We start from the raw sequence: 27,652 nt of genomic DNA, 5'->3' as shown, positions 1-27,652 counted from the left end.
ACAAAAAAAAAAACTGGAAAGCCCAGAAATTCTTCTTTAATAGTTCATTTTTTTATTGTGGCAAAATATACATAGCATAAAATTTACCATTTTAGTCCCTTTTAAGTATACAATTCATCGGCATTAAGTACATTTACAGTGTTGTGCAACCATTACCACTATCCATTTCCAGAACTTTTTCATCATCTCCAAACAGAAGTACGTACCACCCACTAAAAACTAACTCCCTGTCTCTCCCTCTCTCCATGCCCTGGTAACCTCTGTTATTCTTTCTTACTATATAAATTTGCCTATTCTAGGTACCTCATACAAATGAAATCATACAATATTTTCCTCTTTGGTTTATTTCACTTAGTAATAACATTTTCAAGATTCGTCCATATTGTAGCACGTATCAGAATTTCCTTTCTTTTTAAGGCTGAATAATATTCCAATACATGCATAGGCCACATTTTGTTTATCCATTTAACTGTTGATGGGCAGTTAGGTTCTTTCTATACTTGGCTATTATAAGTAATGCTGCTGTAAACATTGGTGTGCAAGGATCTGTTGGAATCCCTACTTTCAATTCTTTTGAGTATATATGTAGAAGTGGAATTGCATGTGACAATTCTGTGTTTAACTTTTTGTAGAACTGCCAAACTGTTGTTCATAGCAGCTGCACCATTTTACATTCTTCCCACAGTACATAGGAGAGTTAATTTCTCCATATCCTCAATACTTGTCATTTATCTTTTAATTATAGACATGCTAGTAGGTATCAAGTGGGTATCACAATATAGTTTTGATTTACACTAACACAATCGCTAGTAATGTTCATGATTTTTCATGTGCTTATAGCCATTTGTGCATCTTTTTGGAGGGCTATATATTCAACTTCTTGGCCCATTGAAAAATTATGTTGTATTCTTTTTTATACCACTTCTTGTGGAGCAGGACCAACTCATAGGCAGTGTACCCAGAATAGCCTTATGTTGTGTTTTTGTTGTTGTTGAATTGTAAAATTTCCTTTTTATTTCTCAGAGACAGGTTCTCATTTTGTCACCCAGGTTGGAGCGCAGTGAGGTAAGCATGGCTCACTGCAGCCTCAACCTCCTGGGCTCAAGTGATCCTCCCATCTCAGCCTCCCCCGTAGCTGGGACCACAGGCACATGCCACCCATGCCTGGCTAACTTTATTTATTTATTTATTTTTTTAGAGGTGGGGGTCTTTTACCTTGTTGTCCACGTTGGTCCTGAACACCTGGGCTCAAGTAATCCTATTGCCTCAGCCTCTCAGAGTACTGGGATTACAGGCATGAGCCACTGCACCCAGTAAAGTTTTCTTTTTCTTCTTCTTCTTTTTTTTGAGATGGAGTTTCGCTCTTGTTGCCCAGGCTGGAGGGCAATGGCACACACAATCTTGGCTCACTGCAACCTGCATCTCCTGGGTTCAAGCAAATCTCCTGCCTCAGCCTCCTGAGTAGCTGGGATTACAGGAACACACCACCATGCCTGGCTATTTTTTGTATTTTTAGTAGAAACGGGGTTTCATCATATTGACGAGGCTGGTCTCGAACTCCTGACCTCAGGTGATTCTCTTGCCTCGGCCTCCCAAAGTGCTGGGATTACAGGCATGAGCCACCGTGCCCAGCTAAGGTTTTATGTATTCGTTTTATTTGTGAGACAGAGTCTTGCTCTGTTGCCCAGGCTGGAGGATGGTGGTACAATCTCCGCTCACTGCAATCCCCACCTCATAGGTTCAAACGATTCTTCTCCTGCCTCAGCCTCCCGAGTTGCTGGTATTACAGGCATGCGCCACCATTTCCAGCTAATTTTTGTATTTTTAGTGGAGACGGGGTTGTGTCATGTTGGCCAGGCTGGTCCTGAACTGATCTCATGTCATTTGTGAATAGAGATGATTTTACTTCTTTTCCAATTACAATGCCTTTTAATTATTTCTATTTCTATTGTTTGGGGTTCTGCTCTCAAGGTGCTCCCTATCAGATAGGAGGTAGGGAGCCGTGATAAAGGGGTATCACATGGCAGTTATTTTGTGGTGACAGAATAGTTTTGTATCATGACTGTGTTGATTGTTGCACGAATCTATATACGTGGAAGAAGAAAATGGCATAGCACTACAGATGGCACGCGCACACACACAGCGAACAAATGTGTGCCTGTAAAAACTGGTGAGAACCAAACAGGGTGTGTAGTGAACAGATTGCACCAGTCAATTTCCTGACTCTGCTAATGTGCTATAGTTATACAAAGTGTCATACTGGGGGAGCCGGGGAGAGTTGTGGGGATTCTACTTACTATTGTTGCAACTTCCTCTGAGTCTACAATTGTTTCAAAATAAAAAGGTTTTTAAAAGGAAAGAAAAAAGAAAACCTCTCCTGAGCTCTGCTTCCCTGACAAGGTCTCATTCTGTTGCCCAGGCTGGAGTGCAGTGGATCACAGCTCACTGCCGCCTCGACTTCCCAGGATCCAGTATCCTCCCACCTCAGCCTCCTGAGGAGCTAGGACCACAGGTGTGCCCCCACGCCTGGCTAAATTTTGTATTTTCTGTAGAGACAGGGTTTCACCATGTTTCCCAGGTTGGTCTTGGATTTCTGAGCTCAAGCAATCTACCTGACTTGACCTCCCAAAGTGCTGGGATTACAGGCGTGAGCCACCGTGCCCAGCTAAGGTTTTCTTTATGTATTCTTTATTTTATTTGTGAGACAGAGTCTTGCTCTGTTGCCCAGGCTGGAGGGTGGTGATACAATCTCCGCTCACTGCAACCCCCACCTCGTAGGTTCAAACGATTCTTCTCCTGCCTCAGCCTCCCGAGTTGCTGGTATTACAGGCATGCGCCACCATTTCCAGCTAATTTTTATATTTTTAGTGGAGACGGGTTTGTGTCATGTTGGCCAGGCTGGTCCTGAACTCCTGATCTCATGTCATTTGTGAATAGAGATGATTTTACTTCTTTTCCAACTACAATGCCTTTTAATTATTTCTATTTCTTACCCGCTTATTCTGGCTGGGACTTCCAATACTAAGTTGAATAGAGGAAGTATGGTTGATTCCAAAATATAAAAGAATCCCCCACAACTCAATGGCAAAAACAAAAAAACGAATAAGCCAATTAAAATGGGCTAAAGAATGAAATAGACATTTCTCAAAAAACACATACCAATGGCCAAGAGGTATATAAAAAATTGTTCAACATCACTAATCATTGGGAAAATACAAATCAAAACCAGTATGAAGTATCACCTCACACCTGTCAGGATAGCTGTTAATCATAAAAAAAAAAAAAAAAAAAAAAAAAGACAACAAGAATCAAGGATGTGGAGAAACTGGAACCCTTGTACACTGAGGATGTAAAATGGTGCAGCTCCTATGGAAAACAGTAGGAAGTTTCCTCAAAAAGTTAAAAATAGAACTATCAAGTGATCTAGCAATCCATTTCAGGGCATGTATCCAAAAAAAATTGAAATCGGCATCTCAAAAAGATGTATCTGGATACCCATGTTCTTAAGTACTATTCACAAAAGCTACAGAATCAACCTAATGTCCATCAGTGGATGCATGGATAAAGACTGTGGTATATGCATCAATGGAATATTCTTCAGCCTTTGAAAGGTAGAATAGTCTACAATATGCGACAATGTGCATGAACCTTGAGAACATTAACGCTAAGTGAAATCACCTGTCACACGAGGTCAACTATTGTGTAATTCCACTTATATGAGGTACTCCAAATGGTCAAACACATAGAATTAGTGAGTGGAATGGCAGTTGCCAGAGAGCGTGGGGGTAGGTAAATGGAGAGTTGCTAATTAACAGGAAGAAAGTTCCAGTTAAACAAGATGAATAAGTGGCAGAGATCTGCTGTACAACATTGTACTTATAATTAAAAGTACTGTTTTGTACACTGAAAAATTTGTTAAGGGGGTAAAGCTCATGTTAAGTGTTCTAATCGCATAATTTTTTATTAAAGTCATGAAAGTAGACCATACGGTCTAGATCATCTCAGGGGAAAAGCTTTTAGTCTTTCAGCATTGAGTATGGTATTAGCTGTAGGCTTTTCATATGTGGCTTTATTATGTTGAAGGAGTTTTCTTATATTCCATGTTGACTGTTTTTTATCCAAAAAGGGCTGAATTTTGTCAATGCTTTTTCTGCACCAAGTGTTTTTTTCTGCTTTGTTCTATTAATGTGGCTGCTTTTCATATGTTGACTGATTTTCTGATGTTGAACTATCCCTGCATTCTGAGAAAAAATTCCCCATGTTCTTGGTGTATAATTTAATATGCTGCTATATTAGGTTAGTATTTTTTAGATGATTTTTGCATTAGTGTTGATAAAGGACACTGCTCTGTATTTTTCTGTTCTTGTACTGTCTTTGTCTCTTTTTGGTATCAGGGTCATGCAAGCCTCCTGTAATGAGTTAAGATGTATTCTTTCCTCTTCATTTTTTTGGAAGAGATTAAGGTGGATTGGTGTTAATTCTTCCATAATTGTTGGGTAGGATTCACCAGGGAGTCATTTGGTGAAGGGCTTTTCTTTTGAATTTTTTGAGAATACACACCAAGTTTTATTGGGAGAAGGGACTACTCACAGGAGTAGGTAAAAGAAAGGAAGTCACACAGGGTGGAACGGTGGGATGATTGTGGGTACAAGGTAGACAGGGGAACACAGAGCAACGCCTGCCCCCACCCCAACCCCAAGAAGGGGAGGGGGGCAGCGAAGGCCCAGGAAGATTGAGGCTGGTGAAGGAAAGCAACAGGGTCCCTGGGCTGGGGACTCAGGAGCTAGTAAACACTGACCACTCTCAGAAGGGGATGAGGGCGGGAGAGGGGTCCCCCTATACTTCCTCACAGGGTTAAGACCTCTCCAGGTTCCTGGGCCTCCTAACTCCAAAGTTTCTTAGCTGGAGGTAAAGAGCAAAAGAGACAGGAGGAGTGCCCCACTTCCTCTACACTGGCTGCAGCAGAGCTGGGGGTCCTTACATTCAGTCACAACAGGAATCTCCCCCACACCTGGCTAGGGGATAGGGGGAGCTGGGGGCGGCAGCAGCAGTCACTACACCCCGCTGTTACCCCTTATTGCTTTAGAGAAAAGATTGTCTTTTCACGGACAAATGCTAACACTGTTGAAACCAGGGAGAAACGGTGGAGGAGCGCTACCACCCGAGGCCAGCTTGAATCCCCAACACCAACCCAGTTGCCACTTTGGTGGGGAAAAAAAAAAAAAAAAAAACAAAAACCCACAAATCATCTTTCTAGGATAGGGAAAGAAACAAGCCACTCTCCATATCCCCAGGGCAGGAGGGAGAAATCTGTTCATGGAGGGTGGCAGTGGCAGAACCGTGTGCCCTAACAGTGCACTCTGAGCAATGCGGTCTACGGGAGGAGTTCGATGAAAAACCTAAAAGACAAAACAAACTATCACAAATCTGAACACGGATGGAGACAAGTCCAGGTATGGGACGAGGAATAAGAAGTCATGAGGCCAGGCACGGTGGCTCACGCCTGTAATCCCAACAATTTGGGAGACTGAGGTGGGTGGATAATCTGAAGTCAGGAGTTCGAGACCAGCCTGGCCAACATGGTGAAACCCCGTCTCTGCTAAAAATACAAAAATTAGCTGGGCATGGTGGCAGGCACCTGTAATCCCAGCTAGTCAGGAGGCTAAGCAGGAGAATCATTTGAACCCAGGAGGCAGAGGATTGCAGTGAGCTGAGATCACACCATTGCACTCCAGCCTGGGTGACAAGGCAAGACTATCTCAAAAAAAAAAAAAAAAAAAGTCATGAGCACTAGAAAAGGCAGCCTCCCCTGACCCAGGAGACCCACACTTCTCTTCACCCCACCGTCGGCCAAGGCTAAACAATGCATCAATATGCACAGGGGAGAACACTCATTCTTCTCCCGTTTGGTCAGTGGAGGGGTCAGCTGCAGAGTTGGGTGGCCCACATCCCAAGAGCTCTGCAGTTCAGGTCCTGGGTCAGAGCCCCCTCTACCATTGCAACCTTAAGCTGCCCACTCCTTAGCCTTTGAAAGTCCATCCTCCTGCCCCCTTCACAGGCCCCTACTCAGTCCAGTTAGCTTTCTCTCTGCAGCCCCCAAAGCAATTGTCCACCCGTTGTTCCCAGGAGTGAGGCAGGAGCGAGGCATGAGCAAGGTGGGTGCTTGTGGCGCAAAGAATACATTCACATGGCAAGGCAGAGAGCTGGAACTTTCAGGTTCACACCCAGAGCATCCCACTAAGTGGCACTGGTTGGGGAAGCCCCTTAGCAGAGGCAGGGTCAGAGTCCTGCTACCCCGAACTTCCAGCCAGATGAGGTTGGCACAGCCTGGCCAGCACAGGATGGTCGCCCAGGGTGCTGGGCCACTAGTCCAATTTGTACAACTCTCCCCCAAAGGAGCAAAGCCAGGGGGCAACTTTGTGTTTGTTTTTTAGTGTACAATTAAATTAATATTGACTATAGTCACCCTGTTGTGCTATCAAATAGTATGTTTTATTCATTCTATTTTTTTGCACCCATTCACCATCCTCACCTCCCTCCCAGCTCCACAGTACCCTCTCCAACCTCTCATAACCATCCTTCTATTTTCTATGGCCATGAGTTCAACTGTTTTGATTTTTAGATCCCACAAACAAGTGAGAATGTGAGATGTTTGTCTTTCTGTGACTAGCTTATTTCACTTGACATAATAATCTTCGGTTCCATCCATGTTGTTGCAAATGACATGACTTCCTTTTTTATGCCTGAATAGTATTCCATTGTGCATATACATCACATTTTCTTTATCCATTCATTTGTTGATGGACACTTACGTTGCTTCTATATCTTGGCTATTGTGAACAGTGCTGCAATAAATACGGGAGTGCAAATATCTCTTCAATACACTGATTTTCTTTCTTTTGGGTATATGCCCAACAGTGGGATTGCTGGATCACGTGGTGGCCCTAATTGTAGTTTTCTGAGGAGTCTTCACACTGTTCTCCATAGTGGTTGTACTAATTTACATTCCCACCAATAGTGTGTGAGGGCTCCAAGGGACTACTCTGGCCCCACTCCCGATGCCTCTGCCAGTCACAGCCACAGCTACAGGCTGCTGCTCACAGCAAGTCTGATGAGACGGACTCGGGGGGGCCTCACTGTGAAAACTGATGGCTGGCAGCTTCTAGATACCCTGATGGCCCACCTTCTGCGGGCAGGTGGGTAAATGCAGCCTCGGGGGCCAGGCAGGACAGGTCTAGGGGGCCTGTGTCCCCGCTGAAGGGCTCTTCTTTATCGACAAGTTTTTGATTATCGACTCAGTCTTCTTCCCAGTTCCAGGTCTGTTGTTTCCTTCCTCATGACTCATAGCTGGTGGACTGCATGTTTCTTTTTTTGTTTATACTTTAAGTTCTGGGATACATGTACGAACGCCCAAGTGCAAGAAATAAAGTTCAAATTCCTACAGTCAGAAATAAAAGTGCATACATTACTACCTTTTTTTTTTTTGTTTTTGAGACGGAGTCTTGCTCTGTCACCCAGGCTGGAATGCAGTGGTGCGATCTCAGCCCACTGCAGCCTCCGCCTCCTGGGTTCACGCCATTCTCCTGCCTCAGCCTCCCGAGTAGCTGGGACTACAGGTGCCCGCCACCTCTCCCGGCTAATTTTTTGTATTTTTAGTACAGACGGGGTTTCACCGTGTTAGCCTGGTCTCGATCTCCTGACCTCGTGATCCACCCGCCTCGGCCTCCCAAGACGCCTCCCTGCCTCGTGATGCCACCCCCCCGGCATTGATGGGGTCACCGTGTAGCCAGGTCTCGATCTCTGCCCGTATCACTCGTCCCAAATGCTGGGATACAGGCCTTGACCACGTTCCGTTTTTTTTTTTTTTTTTTGACATGGTATCACTGTCGACCAGGCTGGAGCACATGCACAGCCTGCTGAGTAGCTGGGACTACAAGCATACACCACCATGCCTGGCTACTTTTTGTCTGTTTGTTGTTTTTTGTTAGAGACAGGGTTTCACCATGTTGTTCAGGCTGGTCTCAAACACTGGGTTCAAGTGATTCAGCCTCCCAAAGTGCTGTGATTACAGGCATGAGCCACTGAGCCCTGCCTCAATACTGATTTATAAAAATTTAAAATATTTTAAGAGAATGCTATAAACATTTGTATGCCAACAAGTTGGTTACCCCAGATAAAATGAACCAGTTCCTTAGAAACATACAGTCTACCCATTTATGTGGCCAAGAAACATACGAAAAAAAGCTCATCATCACTGGTCATTAGAGAAATGCCAACCAAAACCACAATGAGATACCATCTCACGCCAGTTAGAATGGCAATCATTAAAAAGTCAGGAAACAACAGATGCTAGAGAGGATGTGGAGAAATAGGACGCTTTTACACTGCTGGTGGGAGTGTATGTAAGTTCAATCATTGTGGAAGACAGTGTGGCCATTCCTCAAGGATCTAGAACCAGAAATACAGTTTGACCCAGCAATTCCATTATCGGGTATATACCCAGAGGATTATAAATCATTCTACTATAAAGACACATGCACACGTATTTTTATTGTGGTACTGTTCACAACTAGCGAAGACTTGGAACCAAACCGAGTGACCATCAATGATAGACTGGATAAAGAAAATGTGGCACATATACACCATGGAATACTATGCAGCCATAAAAAGGATGAGTTCATGTCCTTTGCGGGGACATGGATGAAGCTGGGAACCACCATTCTCGGCAAACTATCGCAAGAACAGAAAACCAAACACCACATGTTCACACTCATAAGGGGAGTTGAACAATGAGAACACATGAACACCGAACATCATACATTGGGGCCTGTCAGGGGATTGGGGGTTGGCAGAGGGATAGCATTAGGAGAAATACCTAATGTAGATGATGGGTTGATGATGGGCGCAGCAAACCACCATGGCAAGCGTATACGTATGTAACAAACATGCACGTTCTGCACATGTATCCCAGAACTTAAAAGTATAATTTTAAAAAAATTAAAAAAAGAAATTGCCCTGAAAGCACTTAAAACTGGATGATGACCTTTCTTTCTTTGTATTAGAGAATATAATAGAACTAAGAAATCTCAACCAGGTGTGGTGGCTCACGCCTGTAATCTCAGCACTTTGGGAGGCCAAGGCAGGAGGATCACTTGAGCCAGAGGTTCTAGACCAGCCTGGGCAACATGGTGGGACTCCTATCTCTACAAAAAATAGAAAAAATTCATTGGGCATAGTGGCATGTGCCTGTGGTCCCAGCTTCTCGGGAGGCAGAGGTGAGAGAATCATCTGAGCCCATGAAGTTAAGGTTACAGTGAGCCATGATTATGCCACTGCACTCCAGCAGCAGTGGGCGACAGAGACCCAGTCTCAAACAAAACAAACCAAAACAAACAAGAAACCAGAAAAAAGAGATGAAGAAGACATCTATTAATCAGACCGAAGTCCTAAAAAAGAAAGTAACATTTAATCAGACTGAAGTCCTAAAAAAGAAATAACATTTAAAAAGCAGACATCTAGAGTTGTAATAAATCATATCCTGTGTGTTTTATCCAAGCCTAGAATTCCTATTAACACAAAAATATTACTGATAGCTGTTCTACACTTTTTTGTAGCCCTTGTTAACACTAAGAATGTATGTATTTTGAACCTGTTGTTGGCTGACCAAATGTGTGAACCCCACATGTTCATAGTCTGTTGAAAGAATATACCTCAAATACAGTCACTGTCTCATATTTTCTTTCTTTTTTTCATCTCAAGTTTGGAAATGTTTGAAAATGCACATGTATAATGAGAACTGTAGTCTCTTCCTTCTCAGAAAGGAAATCACAAGTAATTTATATAGAATCTGAATATTTCCACTTATTGACGTACTACAACTCAGATACACTTCCTTTGCGTAGTCTTTGGATGACGTAAAATCAAATTTGCTTCCTTGCCAGGTTTGGTGGCTCACACCTGCTATCCCAGCACTTTGGGAGGCCAAGATGGAAAGATTGCTTAAGACCAGTTCTGGCAATATAGTGAGACCCTCATCTCTATAAAATAGTTTAAAAATTAACCAGTCTTGGTAGCACACACTGGTAGTACCAGCTACTGGGGAGGCTGATGCAGGAGGATGGCTTCAGCCCAGGAGTTTGAGGTTACAGTGAGCTGTAATTGTACCACTGCACTCCAGCCTGGGCAACAGAGCAAGATCCCGTCTCAAGAAAAAAAATTTGCTTCCTTAAATTATATTATTGTTTTAGATGACCTCCAGAGAACCATGAAATTGCAAGAGGATGAAAAGCAAGAAGAAATATGAAGGAAACCAGATTGATTAAATTATATATGGATCCAATAGTAATTATTTGTTGTTTATTTTTTGGTAAATATTTTTCATATTTCATATCCAAAATGTAGGCCACACACTTTGGGAGGCTGAAGTGGGTGGATCACTTGAGGTCAGGTGTTCGAGACCAGCCCAGCCAACATGGTGAAACCCCCTCTCCACTAAAAATACAAAAATTAGCCAGGTGTGGTGGCACATGCTTGTAATTCCAGCTCTGTGGGAGGGAGAGGCACGAGAAACGCTTGAACCAGGGAGGTGGAGGGTGCAGTGAGCTAAGATCACACCACTGTACTCTAGCCTGGGTGACCGAGTGAGACTCTGTCTCAAAAACAAAAAAAAAAAGAAAAAACAAAACAAAAACAGAACAAAATGTAGGCCACAGATACAGCTCTCAACTGTCTAACTCTTTTAACACCACATCAGGCCGGGCGCAGTGGCTCAAGGCTGCAATCCCAGCACTCTGGGAGGCCGAGACAGGCGGATCACGAGGTCAGGAGATCGAGACCATCCTGGCCAACACGGTGAAACCCCGTCTCTACTAAAAAATACAAAAAACTAGCCAGGCGAGGTGGCGGGCGCCTGTAGTCCCATCTACTCGGGAGGCTGAGACAGGAGAACGGAGTAAACCCGGGAGGCGGAGCTTGCAGTGAGCTGAGATCCGGCCACTGCACTCCAGCCTGGGCGACAGAGCGAGACTCCGTCTCAAAAAAAAAAAAAAAAAAAAGACCACATCAATACAAATAAGAATAGTAACAGATTCTGTTACAAGTGTTTATAAACTGTCAGGGGAGAACAAAAGAGAAAGGATCTGCCTTGGGGCAAAAGGAAAGGCTCCTACAGGAAGAAACACTTCATCAGGGCATTGGGTGCAGGGGAGCTTAGCCATTTAGCCATGTCATTCAGGGATAAAGGTTTCCAGGGAGCAGAAAGGAGGAAACTTTGCCTTTGAATTTAAACTAGTATAATTTGTAATAATCTTGTGGGGAGCAGGTAGTCAGGATATCCTCAGCTATTAAAAAACAGAAATGATGACTAACCCGAGTGGTCATGAGATGCCAGGGGTCCGTGTCTTTTGGTGGGCATTTCAGAAAGTAGAATGGGAACAGAAAGCTTGAATCCGGACCAGGTCTCTTCGTAAACTTCCACACAGCGTTACCTGGAGAGAGAAGAGGGAGGCAGCTGAGAGAAAACCCCAGGTAGTTTCACTATCACTTCACTCATCAAATGTGGTTAAATATGTCTGCAAGAGTCACGCAAAAACTAAAACCTGTTCACACTTCACAGATTAAGTACAAGCTATTTACAAATATAGGGAGTAATATTAATGAAATTAAATGGACAGGAATGATTTTGTCTGAAAGCAAAGAAAAAATTATAAATATTGGCCACGGGTAATGTCCTTGAGATTTTTAGATACAGCTAACCCTTAAACAACGTGAGCTTTTAGAGGCACTGAGCCCCCGGCAGTCCAATATCTGTGCATAACTTTTGACTTCCCAATAATAAGGATGAATAGCCCATTGTTGATTGGAAGCCTTACCATAATATCAAGTCAGTTAACACATATTTCGTGTATGTGTTATATACTGTGTTCTTACAATAAAGTAAGCTAGACAAAAGAAAATGTTCTTAAGAAAATCATAATGAAGAAAAAATATATTTACAATTTATTATGTGGAAGTGAATTCAACCTCTTCTAAACGTGTATCTTCACAAGAGTAAGTCCTTTTTAATAAACGACTGGTCTAATGAATGTGGTTTTCTCTGAGTAAGTCTGACTAATTTTCTTAATCAAACTATGAGTTTTTATTTTCATGATCAAAAACAATTTGAAATTAGCTCCGTTCATAACAATTAATTTTGATGCCAATTATTTTGTTTGAATAGTTTCAATCCCCATCCCAAATCTTATCAACATCCACTATATACAAGACCTAATTTAGAATTATGTGGCAATATTTGTCCATATCAACTTTGAAAACCTTTCAGTGAGGATGATCTCCTTTGTGGCAATCTGCTTATGACTTCAGTAAAAATCTAATACATGGCATAATTAAATCAAAATCTGATTGGATTAAGAATGATAAACAGGATGTGAATAAGGTGGGAGGAGGGATATTCTACACAAAAACCCCTTGTAAGTGGAGCTCCCTCCAACTGAGTTGTCAGTGGAAGCAGTTGGAGGCCAGGGTCTCCGTAGGGTCTCACCTAGCAGAGCAGAGGTGAGAATAAATTAAGAACAAAATTAAAATTTTAATACAGAAAATGTTATTTCAGCATGAAATCCATTTTAAAATTGTTTTTAAGAGATAAGGTCTCCCTCCATCACCCAGGCTGGAGTGCAGTGGCACGATCACAGTTCACTGTAGCTTCAACCTCTTGGGCTCAGGTGATCCTCCTGACTTAGCCTCCCAGGGAGCTAGGACTATAGGCACATGCCACTGCACCCAGCCAACCTTTAAAAGTTCTTGGCCGGGCGCGGTGGCTCAAGCCTGTAATCCCGGCACTTCGGGAGGCCGAGACGGGCGGATCACGAGGTCAGGAGATCGAGACCATCCTGGGTAACATGGTGAAACCCCGTCTCTACTAAAAAATACAAAAAACTAGCCGGGCGAGGTGGCAGGCGCCTGTAGTCCCAGCTATTCGGGAGGCTGAGGCAGGAGAATGGCGTAAACCTGGGAGGCGGAGCTTGCAGTGAGCCGAGATCCGGCCACTGCACTCCAGCCTGGGCAACAGAGCGAGACTCCGTCTCAAAAAAAAAACAAAAAAAAAAAAAACAAAAAAATTAGCCAGGCAAGGTGGCGGGCGCCTGTAGTCCCAGCTACTCGGGAGGCTGAGGCAGGAGAACGGCGTGAACCTGGGAGGCAGAGGTTGCAGTGAGCCAAGATTACGCCACTGCCCTCCAACCTGGCGACAGAGCGAGACTCCATCTCAAAAAAAAAAAAAAGCAAAAATAAAAGATCTTAACAACATCATTTACGTTCTCTATTTCTAATTACATTTTCCAAATCCATTGTGCATTTTACACTGAAAGCACATCTCAATTCTATATGCCCCATTTCAGGTGCTCAAGGGCCACACGTGGCAGGACAGTAAAGTATAGACACTTCTACGACATCAGTTTCCCAAAGAAAGAATCAAGTCCTGGCCGGGCGCGGTGGCTCATGCCTCTAATCCCAGCACTTTAGGAGGCTGAGGGTGGCGGATCACGAGGTCAGGAGATCGAGACCGTCCTCGCCAACACGGTGAAACCCTGTCTCTACTAAAAATACAAAAAAGTAGTTGGGCGTGGTCTCGGGCGCCTGTAAGTCCCAGCTACTCAGGAGGCTGAGGCAGGAGAATGGCGTGAACCCGGGCGGCGGAACCAGTGAGCCGCACTGCAATGGTGGACGATGACCGCAGCAGACAGTGCTGCTTTGTGGCCATCTTGCTGACATCAGGCAGAAGGTGCACCCCTTCATCTAGTTCCTCACCAGCTACCCACTGACTGCATGCAGGCTCTGGCCGTGCCCAAGTCCATAGGTGGGGTGGTGGTCTTTGTCGTCAGCTCGCTGTTCTGAACCAGAGTGTTCCCCCACACGGCGTAGCTCTCAACAGCCTCACCACAGGCACCATGGCTTTCCCACTGCACACCCAGATGGCTGTGCAGATCATCCTGGACTACGCCCAGGCCATCTTCATCTCCTATGACAAGATGGTCAATCTCCTTCAAGCACGGCGAGATCTAAGTGCTGACCCTCATCACCGATGGCATGTGCAGCATCCAAACATTCCACTTTTGACAAGGTGGTCACCAGCGTCCTCACCACCAGCATGGTCACCATGGAGCCTGCGAACCTGTTCCTGGGTTCTCACCTGGGCAACTCCCTCCTCCTCAAGTACACAGAGAAGCTGCAGTAGCCCCCGGCCAGTGCCATCTGTGAGGCTGCTGACAAGGAAAAGCCTCCCTCAGAGAAGAAATGAGTGGACACACCGTCAGCTGGTCAGCCAGGGACAAGTCCCTGTCACAGGATGACGTGGACGAGATTGAAGTGTACGGCAGCAAGGCCCAGTTGGGCACACAGCTGGCCACTTACCTTTGAGGTGTGTGACAGCATCCTTAACATCGGACCCTGCACCAGTGCCGCCACGGGCAAGGAAAATAAGCAGCCTACGTGAGGCCATTGTTTGAAGACCCTTGATTTCAGGCATTATGTGATGTGCTGGGTCAGTTTCACTTAAGTATGGTAAAAGGGGCCTGACAAAAACTGGCATGCAAAGGGGCTGGTGGAACAACACACACACAAAGACACACACAGTTTACTCACCAACTGGGCATTCTTAAAATCCTCTACTTACAACAGAGTCGTATCACCTGTTCTGTCCCATACCTTCTCAATGAGACTCAACTGGACAAATCCTTTAGAAAATACGGCACTACCTATGTTAAGGGACTTTCATACCTCACAATGGTCTGTTTGATTCATTAGTTCTGCAAATGTGACGTGAATCAGCAGTGATAGAGATTTGCACTGAAGTGGTTCACCTCCTGAAGGGTTCCAACTTTTCATGACAACACTCCTGCTTTTATCCTAAAATTTTTACTTGACACACGTTTTTGAAGGTTTGTCAATCAACTTCCTTATAGCTCATATCTATCATCAGATCAATAGAATGGCTGTGACTGCAAAGAGAAGTATAAACCAGAGCACATATTTAGTTTTGGAGTTTGAAGTTATCTAAATCTCTCCATTTAAAATAGCATCCATTATATGTTTTCGGTCGACCCACAGGTAAATGCAGAGGGACTATTCTTTTAAATTACTCCAGGAATAGCCAATATTTCACATATACAATGCAATAGAGATTGCTAAATTAAGTCACAGGAATTGAGGAATAATTGAGTACACAGACTTAGCTGCATACAAAAATCAAACAGGCACTATATATATAGGTGATGAATAGGATTTATATGATTTCGTAATTCTATTCTTACAGAAAGACACTAAGTTTTAAAAATTTAGTTTATATTACTTTTAAAAATTTAGTCTGGCACAAATTTTACACTGATGTAGAAAAGTGTGATAACTCAGGAATAGAAGAAGTGAGGGGGATGGTATTTCTAATCAAGAATGGAACCTCTTTTTTTTTCCAACATGCTATCTTTGTCCCTTTTCACCCTGAAAATTTCATTATCAACTGTATATGAGAAGCAGGTCATTTTTATTCTGTTGTAATTGATTTTCATAAACAGAAATTAAAGCCCTACAGGATCTGAGTTCAGACCGGAGCAATCCAGGTCGGTTGCTATCTATTCTATATTTCTCCCTGTACGAAAGGACAAAAGAAATAGGGCCCACTTCATAAAGTACCCTCATTCCATAAATGACCTAATCTTAACAAAAAAATTACACACACAACCCAAGAACAGGGTTTGTTAAGATGGCAGAGCCCGGCAATTGCATAAAATTTAAAACTTTACAATCAGAGGTTCAACTCCTCTTCTTAACATTATGTTCACAACAAACCTCCTACTCACCATCGTACCTGTGCTAGCCGCCATAGCATTTCTCACACTTACTGAACGAAAATTACTAGGCTACATGCAACTACGCAAAGGACCTAATGTCATAGGCCCCTACGGACTGTTACAACCCTTTGCCGATGCAATAAACCTCCTCACCAAAGAACCCTTAAAACCTTCAACCTCCACTACCACTCTCTACACCACTGCACCGGCCTTGGCCTTTTCCATTGCCCTCCTACTATAACACCCCTCCCCATGCCCAACCCTCTAGTCAACTTTAACCTAGGACTTTTATTTATTCTAAGCTACATCTAGCCTAGCTGTCTACTCCATTTTATGATCAGGATGAGCATCAAATTCAAACTACGCACTAATCAGAGCACTACGAGCCATCGCCCAGACAATTTCATATGGAGTTACCCTTGCTATCATTCTATTGTCAGTGTTACTAATAAGCGGTTCATTCAACCTTCACGCACTCATCACAACACAAGAACACCTCTGACTCCTCCTACCATCATGACCCTTAGCCATAATATGGTTCATTTCCACATTAGCAGAGACTAATAGAGCTCCCTTCAACCTCACAGAAGGTGAATCAGAGCTAGTCTCAGGCTTCAACATTGAATATGCCGCAGGTCCATTCGCTCTATTCTGCATAGCTGAATAGATAAACATTATTATGATAAAAGCCCTAACAACTACAATCTTCCTAGGAACATTATACCCCATCTATCATGGAGAGCTATTCACAACATGCTTTATTACCAAAACTCTCCTCTTAACCTCCCTATTCCTATGAACTCCAGCAACATACCCCCGATTCCGTTATGATCAACTTATACATCTACTATGAAAGAATTTCCTCCCACTTACACTAGCATTCCACATATGATACATCTCAATACCCATCACAATCTCCGGCATTCCCCCTCAAACCTAGAAATATGTCTGACAAAAGAGTTACTTTGATAGAGTAAACAATAGAGGTCTTAACCCTCTTATTTCTAGAACTATAGGTGTTGAACCTACTCCTGAGAACCCAAATTTCTCCGTGCTACCTATCACACTCTATCCTAAAGTAAGGTCAGCTAAATAAGTTATCGGGCCCATACCTGGAAAATGTTGGTTACACCCTTCCCGTACTGATTAACCCATTGGCCCAAATTATTTACCTTACCATAATCGCAGGCACTCTCATTACATCACTAAGCTCACATTGATTCCTTGCCTGAGCGGGCCTAGAGATAAATATACTAGCTTTTACTCCAATTCTAATTAAAAAAACAAACCCTCGTTCCACAGAAGCTGCCACTAAATATTTCCTCATACAATCCACCGCATCTATAATTCTCATAATAGCAATCATTTCCAACAACCTACTCTCCGGACATTGAACCATAATAAACAACATCAATCAATTCTCATCTCTAATCATAACAATAGCTCTCATTATAAAACTAGGAATAGCCCCCTTCCACTTCTGAATCCCAGAAGTCACCCAAGGAACACCCTTAACTCCTGGCCTACTTCTCCTCACATGACAAAAACTAGCCCCTATCTCAATTATATATCAAATCCACCCATCAATTAACATGAGTATTCTCCTAACCCTCTCAATCCTATCTATCATAGCAGGCAGCTGAGGAGGCCTCAACCAAACACAACTACGTAAAATCCTAGCATATTCCTCAATTACACATATAGGCTGAATAATGATAACACTAACATAAACCCAAATGTCACAATCTTTTACCTAACTGTATACATTATTTTAACAACCACCGCATTTCTAGCCCTAAATCTAAACTCAAACACCACAACCCTCATATTATCTCGCACTTGAAACAAATTAACTTAATACCATTAATATCCACTCTTCTATCCATAGGAGGCTTACCTCCATGAACCAGCTTCCTGCCCAAATGAATTACCATTCAAGAACTTACAACTAACAACAACTTCATCATTCCTATCATTATAGTTATTATAAATAACCCTACTTAACTTGTATTTCTACATACACCTAATCTATGCTACCTCCATAACACTACTCCCCACATCTAATAATGTAAAAATAAAATGACAATTTGAAAACACAAAACCTACACTTCTCATCCCCCCGCTCATTATCCTCACTACCTTCCTCTTACCAATCTCTCCACTAACCCTAACTATTTGCTAGAAATTTAGGTTAAGACCAAGAGCCTTCAAAGCCCTTAGTAAGTTACACCATACTTAGTTTCTGAGATATATAAGGACTGCAAAACTCCACTCTGCATCAACTGAACGCAAATCAATTACTTTAATTAAGCTAAGCCCTTGCTAGATCAATGGGACTCAAACCCACAAAAATTTAGTTAACAGCCTGGCCAACATGGTGAAACCCTGTCTCTACTAAAAATACAAAAATTAACCGGGCGTGCGCCTGTAATACCGGCTACTTGGGAGGTTGAGGTGGGAGAATCGCTTGAACTTGGAAGGCCGTGGTTGCTGTGAGCAGAGATCGTGCCACTGCACTCCAGCCTGGGCGACAGAGCAAGACTCCCCCTCAAAAAAAAAAAAAAAAACCTGAACAGACTAATAATGAGTAATGCAATTAAAGCAGTAATAAAAATCTCCCATCAAAGAAAAACAAAAGAATTACGGTTTTACTGCTGAATTCTACCAAACATTTTTAAGAGACAATAACAATTTTACTCAAAATGTTCCCCCAAAATTGAAGAGGAAAGAATACATCCAAACTTGTTCTATGAGGTTAGCATTACCCTGCTACAAAAACCAGACCAAGACACAACACAGAAAGAAAACCACAGGCAAATATCCCTGATGAACATAGACGCAAAAGTCTTCAACAAAATTCTTTAAGAAAATTGCATTTGAACACAATAAAAAAGATCATCTGCCACGATGAAGGGGGATTCATTGGAGGAATATGAAGATGACTCAATAAACACAAATAATAAAAGTCATACATCACATCAAGCGAATCAAGAACAAAAACCATATGATCATTTCAGCAGATGCTAAAAAAATAAAATTCAACATTCCTTCATTCCTTCACAAAAACTCAAAATGAGTACAGAAGGAACATATCAGCACAACAAAGGCCATATATGACACACCCACAGCTAACATCGTAATCAATGGAGAGTATGTAAAACTCTTCCTCTAAGCCACTCGAACAAGCGTGGCTACTTTGACCGCTTTTATTCATCATGGTACTACAAGTCCTGGCTAGAGCAATTAGGAGAATGCAATAAAAGCCATCCAAATTGGAAAAAAAAAATAAGTCAAATTGTCTCTGTTTGCAGGTGACATGACCATATATACATAGAGAACCCTAAAGATTCCACACACAAAACCTACTAGAAATAATTTTAGTCAAGTTGCAACATACAATATCAACACACAAAAATGAGTAGCACACAGATGCACCAATTGTGAAACACATAAGAAATCAGGACAGCAGCTACCCACCCCCCACAAAATGATGACACCTAGGAATAAACTTAACCAATAAACTGAAAGATCCTACAACGAAAACTGTAAAACATAGACCAAAGATATCAAAGCAGACACAAGTAAATGGAAAGATATCCTGATGTCCATGCACTGGAAGAATATTGTTCAAATATCTGTATCACTCAATGTGATCTACAGAAACAACGCAATTCATGTAAACCTACAGACATTCTTCTTAGACATAGAAAAAAAAGATTATAAAATTCACATTGAAATGCAAAACACCTCAGATAGACAAAAGAATCTTAAATAAAAACAAACCCTGGAGGCATCACACTACCTGATTTCAAAATATACTATAAATCCACAGTAACTGCAAATCTACAGTATAACATCAAAGCAGCAGGGTACTGTCAAAAAAACGGGCAGGGGAGAGACAAGAGAATGAGGGACAGACAGAACAGAATAGAGAACTCAAATTCACGCATTTACAGTCAACTCATTTTTAACAAAGGCACCAAGAACACACCTTCGGGAAGGGCAATCTCTTCAATAAGGAAAACCCAACACCCACATGTAGAAGAATACATCTACACCGTTATCTTACAAAACTCAACTCAAAATAAAGATTTAAATGTAGGACCTGAAACTATGAAATTACTAGAGAGGAAAACATACGATAAATGCTTAATAAAATTGATTAGGACAAGGAATTTTCAAATAGACATCAAAAGTACAAGCAACAAAAGCAAAAATAGACAAATGGAATTAATTACATTAAACTTAAAAGCTTCTGAAAAGCAGAGGAAGCAATCAGTAGAATGAAAAAACAATCCAGAGAACGGAAGAAAGTATTTGCAAACTATGCATCAGGCAAGCGGTTAAGATACAAAGTATAGAAAGCAAAGCTACTCAGAAGCAAAAACACAAATCATCTAATTTAAAAACCAGAAAAATACCCAAAACCTTTGTTCCCCCACCATTATTTCCCCACCTTCTTTTCCCGACTGCCTTCGGCCCCCCTCCCTCTCGCCACCCTTTTTTCTTTCTCCATCTACCCCAAAACTTTTTCCCCACCATTTTTCCACCATCATTTTTTCGGAAAGCCGTCTCTACTCTCCCGCACACCACCTTTTCCCCACTTGCGCTCTCATCACCCTCTTTTGCGCCTCCATCTACCCAAAAATATTTTCCCCCGTCTTTTCCCAAAGCCTTCTCCCCACCCCTGCTGCTCACCACCCTCTTTTCTCCCTCCATCTACCAAAAAACTTATTTTCCCACCATCTTTTCCCCCATGCCCTGTCTGCAATGCCTACTCCTGCTCGGAATCCTTTTTTCCCTTTGGCACTCACCACCCTCTTCTTACCCCTCCATCTACCCCAAAACTGTTTTCTCCCCTCCTACCACTCCAGTTGCACCGTCTCCGTGGCCGTAACCAACTGCAGCGAGGCAAGGTGGGTATCACAGGCCCCAGCCTCCAACGTGGGGAACGGAGCGCTGGGACAGGAGCACCTCCCGCTGCCGGAGGCCCTCCTACCGTTCTTAGGGCGCCACAGTCTCGGTCGCCACCGCCAACCGCAGCGAAGCAAGGCGAAAGTCCACCCTTGGTGGCCCCGGCTCCAGTCTCCAGCCTCCAGCCTCTAGCATGTATTACCCATTAGCAGAACGTGCAGCAACTGGCTTCCTAAGCTAACGCAGAACACCTGGGCAGGAAGACGCAGAGACGCCTAGAGTGTTCCTCCGCCTCAGCATGCTTTATATACTGCGGTTAGGCAATGACGGCAATGGCGGCTCCTAGACTACCTGTTCTGATTGGATAAGATGAACCCCTAGGCTTACTCTGATTGGACTTTATTATCATACTCTCATTGGGCGTGCTAATGCTTGCTCTCATCCAATCAGAACATGACAACAAAGTCCAATCAGAATAGGCCTAGAGGTTTCCCTCATCCAATCAGAACATGTAGTCCAGGAACTACATTTGCATTAAACCTTATATATAAGGGATGCCAAGAGGGGAGGCTTGCGATTACAGGTTTTTCTGCATCGGCACCCGTAGCTGCTCTGTTCCTGGTTTAGAGGAGAAGAAGGGGGAGGCAGTCCCCGCGCATGCTGGAGGCTGGAGCTTGAGCTGGCTCGCCTCGCTGCTGCGGTTCCTGGCGGTGAGGGAGGATACAGCACAGCCAGATTGGTAAAAAGCTGGCGGAATAGGTTCATTATCCCGGGATGTACTGTCCGTGCTTTCCCGGTAAACGCCGCGCCCGACCCGGTGCGTGTGTGTGTGTGTGGGGGGGGGGGGGTTGTGGAGTCCCTGACTTTCACCCAGGGTGTGTGTCTCTTCCCGCGGGGACACCCCAAAGCGGCAAGAACCCGGGGGACAAGGACAGGCACCCAGGGTTCCAGGGGGAGGTTGAGGCAGGTCGCGGAAAAAAAGCGGCGAGGCCAAATCTCTAGACAACTCATTGCTCCGATATTTTAACTACCCTGTCAACGGCCTAAAGTTGCCCAAGTTTTTTCAGCTTGCTAAGGGGATAATACATTAAAGGAATAAATTAACCAACGATTTCTTTTTTAAAATCTTTGTTCAAGCGTTTATCAGGAAGTGGTGTAGTATATGTGTCTGTATCAAGTTATCAGAACTGTCATATCTCAATCAAGATTTAAATTGGTTACTTTTAGTATAGGAAAATACCCTTCTTTCAAACAGATGCTCCTAAATATAATAACTATACTTCTCCAAAAGGCGTAAGTTGACAACTCCATAATTAGACATTTGGGCATTCCTCACTCAGCAACTGGTAAAATAGTAAGCAGAGAAATCATCTGAACATTATGAACTACTCTGAACTAACTGGTATCTGTAGAAAACTTGACCCAACAATTGCAGAATACATATTAATTTTAAGATTTTATATTATATTTATCAATATTGGCTTTATTTTGGGTCATAAAATAAATCTTAATAAATTAAAAGATTGAAATTACCCAGAATACTTATCTGACATCAGCAGAATTAAATTAGACACAAGTAACAAAAGGGTAACTAAGAAAACCATAAATATTTGACATTAAATTATAGATTTAAAATAATGTATGGGTCCAAGAAAAAATAAAAAAGAAACTAGAAAACTGTTTTAAATTAAATGAAAATGCATATATATCAAAATCTATATGATACAGCTAAGGCAATGCTTAAAGAAACATTTATGACACTCTACACTTCTATTAAAAAAGAAGTAATGCCTAAAATTAATTTCTTTTTCTTTTTTTTTTTTCTTTTTGAGACAGAGTCTCGCTCTGTTGCCCAAGCTGGAGTGCAGTGGCGCCATCTCGACTCACTGCAAGCTCCACCTCCCGGGTTCACGCCATTCTCCTGCCTCAGCCTCCCGAGTAGCTGGGACTACAGGTGGCCGCCACCACACCCGGCTAATTTTTCTGTAGTTTTAGTAGAGACGGGTTTCACTGTGTTAGCCAGGATGGTCTCGATCTCCTGACCTCATGATCCGCCTGCCTCGGTCTCCCAAAGTGCTGGGATTACAGGCGTGAGCCACTGCGCCCGGCCTAAAGTTAGTTTCTTAACATACCACCTTTATAAACCAGAAAAAAAAAAGCAAAGTAAACCCAAAGTAAATTAAAAAAAAAAAAAAAAAGCAGTAAGGATAAAAACAGGTATCAACAAACTAAAAAAGAGAGAAACAATGGAGAAAAATAATAAAGCCAAAAATTGTATCTTTGAAGAGATCAATAAAATTGATAAATTCCTAGCTAAACTGGGCAATAAAAGAGAAGGAACACATATACAGGAAAGAAAGCAGGGTTATCACTAGAGATGCTGCAGACTTCAAAAGGGTATGAAGCAAATATCATGAGCAACTTTATGGCATTCAATTTAATAAGTTAGATGAAATGGGGAAATGTATTTTTAAAAGTAATTAGCTAAAACAATGCAAGATCAAACAAATTCTAAGCAAACATATATCTATTAAAAATAAAATATGTAATTAAAAATTATTTTTATTAAGAAAACATCATGCCTAGATTGCTTCACTGATAAATTATATCAAACGGCAAATGAAGAAGAAAATTCACCTTAAATAAAATTTTTCACAAAATAGGGAAGAGGGAACAGTTACTTCATTCAACTTTGAGATCACCATAGCAATAATAGTAAATACTAATAAGGATATTATAAATGAAAAGAGCAAAAGGATGAGGAAGAGAGAGGGAGAGAGGAACTGAAGAATAAGGAGTAATAAAAAAAGTAGAAAGAAGAAGAGGAGGAAAAGCGTGAGGAGAGTGAGAAAGGATGAAAAAAGAAGAGAAAAGATAATTACAGGCCACTATGCCTCATGGCTTTACACTCAAAAGTTCTTAACTAGCAAAATGAACTACACAATACTAGCGTAATGCAAAAAATACATATATACAACATACTAGCATAATGTATAAAACGGATAATTCCCCATGATGTGGTTTTCCCAGAAATTTCATGTTAGATTAACATTTGAAAATTAATGAATTAATTCGATGTATTAACAGAATTAAAGCACTTTTGGTTATTTCAACAGATACAGAGAAAAGAATTTGACAAAATGCCATACACTTTCATGGAAACAAAACTCAGAAAAATAGTAAGAGAAGAAATCTGTTAAAGAATAGCTACAAAAATCCCCCTGCCAACATAATTAATGGTGAAATATTAAATAATTTCCCACAAGAGTGGAAACAAAGCAAGGATACCTGCTCTTTTAACTTATATTCAACTTTGTATAAGAGGTTCCAGAAGTACAGTAAGGCAAAGATACGTAAAATAAAACAAAGAGCACAAATGTTTGAAAGGAAGGAAAACTGTCTTCATTTACAGAAAAGGTGATTGTTTATATAAAAACTTCAAAAAAATTATAAAAACAATTACTAGAGATAAAAAGTGAATTTATTAAATTTGCAGAGTATAAGGTTAATAAAATTCAATTGTATTATCTTCTAGAAATAAAAAATGGTAAACGCAATTAAAAATTAATTTCATTTATACTAGCACCAAAAACATAAACATAAATTTATTTAGGATTAATTTAATAAAAGAAGTGTAATACTGTTGAGAGAACAGTAGTTCTAAATAAATGAAGTTCTGAATAAATGAAGAGATGTACAATATTTTTAAAATTGAAGTTTCAATTTTGTAAAGATGTCAATTCTCCTCAAATGAATTTATATAACCAATGCACTCTCAATCAAAAGCCCAAAAGGCTTTTCAGAGACACTGATAATCTAATACTAAAATTGTTATGTAAATATAAAAGGCTGAGATAGCAAAGCAGTTAAAAAATAACAGTGGTAGAACTGACATCAAAATTGACAACTCTGTAGCAATCAATTAAGTATGGAATTGGTATATAAACAGACATATGGATCAATGCCACATAATAGAGTCCAGAAACAGACCCACTAAAATGGGATCAAATGATCTTCAACAAAATGCTGTGCGACAAAAAGAGAAAATTTGTATATATATAAAACATCGACACTGACCCTCAGCTCAAACCACACATGCACACAAAAAATAGTTTGAAGTGGATGACAAATCTAAATGTAAAAGCGAAAATATACAATCTCCAGAGCGGTGCAGTGGCAGGGCGGAAAAGGAGAAAGACATTGATTAGGAAAATCATTTTAAAAAATATAACAAGTACGAGGTATTAAGAGAAAAATACTAACGAATTCAATTGTATAAAGATTAAGAGTCTCTGTTCTTTGAAAGATATCTTTAAGGAAAGACACTTTTAAGACATCTGCAAGCTTTGACATAAAATGCATGTATCTGAGACGGAGTCTCACTCTGCTACCGGACTAAAACTAGAATTTTTGGAATATTCACCAGAATAGTGAATATTGTACCCAGTAGGTGATTTTTCAATCCTCACTTCCCTCCCACCCTCCAAACTTTTGTAGTATATATATACACCATAAAACACACACACACACACACACACACACACGTATGTATATATAATACTATACTACATGGAATGTGAGATACATATATATATAGAACATTGTCTTCATCCAACCCTCTGTAGAAGGACACTTAGGTTAATTCCATACCTTTGTTATTGTGAATAGTGCTGTGATAAACACACTAGTACCAGTCTCTTTTTGATATAATGATTTGTTCCTCTTTGGGTATATACCCAGTAGTGAGATTGCTGAATTGAATGATATTTAGACTTTTAGTTCTTTGAATAATTTCCATGTTGTTTTCCATAAAGGTCATACTAAGTTACATTCCCACCAACAGTGTATAAGTATTTCCTTTTCTCCACATCTTTGCCAACATATTGTGTTTTGACTTTCTGATAATAGCCATTCTGACTGGTGTGAGATGGTATCTCACTATCTCATTGTGGTTTTAATTTGCATTTATCTGATGATCGTGATGTTGAGCATTTTTTAATATATTTGTCGGCCACTTGTATGTCTTCTTTTTAAAAATGTTTCTTTGTGTCCTTTGCTTAATTTTTAATAGCGTTGTTTGTTGAGTTTTTTTTTTCTTTTTTCTTATTGAGTTGTTTGAGCTCCTTACAGATTCTAGATATTAGTCCTTTGTTGGATGCATAGTTTGCAAATACTTTTCCCCATGCTGTAGGTTAACTGTTTACTTTGTTGACTGTTTATTTTGCTATGCAGAAGATTTTTAGTTTAATTAAGTCCCATTTATCTACTTTTGTCTTTGTTCCATTTGCTTTTGAGAACTTAGTCATAAATTATTTGCCTAAGCCAATGTTCAGAAGAGTTTTTTCTAGGTTTTCTTTTAGGATTTTTATAGTTTCAGGTCTTACATTTAGGTCTTTACCGCATCTTGAGTTAATTTTTGTATATGGTGAGAGTTGTGAGTCCAGTTTCATTCTTCTCCATATGGCTATCCAATTTTCCCAGCACTATTTATTGGAAAGGGTATCATTTCCTCAGTGTATATTTTTTTGACTTTGTCAAAGAGCAATTAATTGTACGTATGTGGCTTTACTTCTTGGGTCTCTATTCTGTTCTGTTAATCTATATGTCTAGTTTTATACCAGTACCATGCTGTTTTAGTTACTATAGCCTTGTAGTATAATTTGAAGTCAGGTAATGTGATGTCTCCAGCTTTGTTCTTTTTGCTTAGGATTATTTTGGCTATTGGGGCTCTTTTTTGGTTCCATATGAATTCTGGGATTTTGTTCCTAATTCTATGAAAGATGATGTTGGTAACTTGATAGAGATTACATTGAATCTATAGATTGTTTTGAGCAGTATAGTCATTTTAACAATATTGATTCTTCTAACGCGTGAGCATGGAATGTTTTGCCATTTGTTTGTGTCTATGATTTCTTTAATCAGTGTTTTGTAGTTCTCCTCATAGAGATCTTTCACCTCCTTGGTTAAATATATTTTTAGGTATTTTCTTGTAGATATTGTAAATGGGATTGCCTTCTTGATTTGCTCCTCAGCTAGATTATTACTGGTGTACAGAAATGCTACTGTTAATGACCTCCAGCTCCATTCATGTCGCTGCAAAGGACAGGATCTCATTCATTTTTATGGCTGCATAGTACTCCATGGTGTATATGTACCACATTTTTTTTATCCAGTCTATCATTGATGGGTATCTAAGTTGATTCCATGTCTTTGCTATTGTGAATAGTGCTGCAATAAACATACACATGCATGTGTCTTCATAATAGAATGATTTATATCCCTTTGCATGTATTCCCAGTAATGGGATTGCTGGGTTGAATAGTATTTCTGTCTTTAGGTCTTGCCATTATCCTTAGCAAACTAACACAGGAACAGAAAACCAAATACCACGTGTTCTCACTTATAAGTGGGAGCTAAATGATGAGAACACATGGATACATAGAGGGGAACAACACACACTCGACAACACTTCTCTTTTGGAGGGTGGAGAGTGTAAGGAGGGAGAGGATTAGGAAGAATAACTAAGGGGTACTAGGCTTAATACCTGGGTGATGAAATAATTTGTACAACAAACCCCCATGACACAAGTTTACCTATGTAATAAACCTTCACTTGTACCCTTGAACTTAAAATAAAAGTTAAAAAAAAGGAAATGCTACTGATTTCTGTATCTGAATTTTGCATCCTGAAGCTTTCCTATTCATTCATCAAATCTAAGAATTTTTTGGTGGAGTTTTTAGGGTTTTCTAGATATAAGATCCTATCACCAGCAAACAGGGATAATTTGACCCCTTTGTTTTCAATTTCTTTTTCGATAAAAGGATGCCTTTTATTTATTCGTTTTTCCTGATTGCTCTAGTGAGGACTTCCAGCACTGTGCTCAATAAAAGTGGTGAAAG

General features: G+C 41.0%; 1 protein-coding gene across 7 annotated transcripts in view; it reads right to left on the bottom strand.

Moving 5' to 3' along the window:
- The window catches only part of LOC104668645 (solute carrier family 5 member 4-like), a 59,987-nt gene extending 38,929 nt beyond the window's left edge, over window positions 1–21,058 (bottom strand). The window contains exons 1-3 of one of the 7 annotated variants that reach the window (XM_030915078.1): window positions 20,706–21,052; window positions 14,773–14,993; window positions 11,368–11,486 (exon numbers count right to left, since the gene is read on the bottom strand). In XM_030915078.1, the coding sequence (XP_030770938.1) occupies window positions 11,368–11,379 (12 nt within the window). In that variant the 5' untranslated portion in view covers window positions 11,380–11,486; window positions 14,773–14,993; window positions 20,706–21,052. Of the gene's footprint in view, window positions 1–11,367; window positions 11,487–13,803; window positions 13,940–14,772; window positions 18,285–20,705 lie in introns of those variants that run through there. The other 6 variants (XM_030915080.1, XM_030915076.1, XM_030915077.1 and 3 more) reach the window with 6 other exon arrangements.
- Window positions 21,059–27,652: the final 6,594 nt, after the last annotated feature.

This window comes from Rhinopithecus roxellana, chromosome 13 (assembly GCF_007565055.1).
Source record: "Rhinopithecus roxellana isolate Shanxi Qingling chromosome 13, ASM756505v1, whole genome shotgun sequence".
In the NCBI taxonomy this organism is placed as follows: Eukaryota; Metazoa; Chordata; class Mammalia; order Primates; family Cercopithecidae; genus Rhinopithecus; species Rhinopithecus roxellana.
The sequence above is the reverse complement of the archived record's forward strand: the minus strand, read 5'-3'. Positions and strand labels throughout refer to the sequence as shown.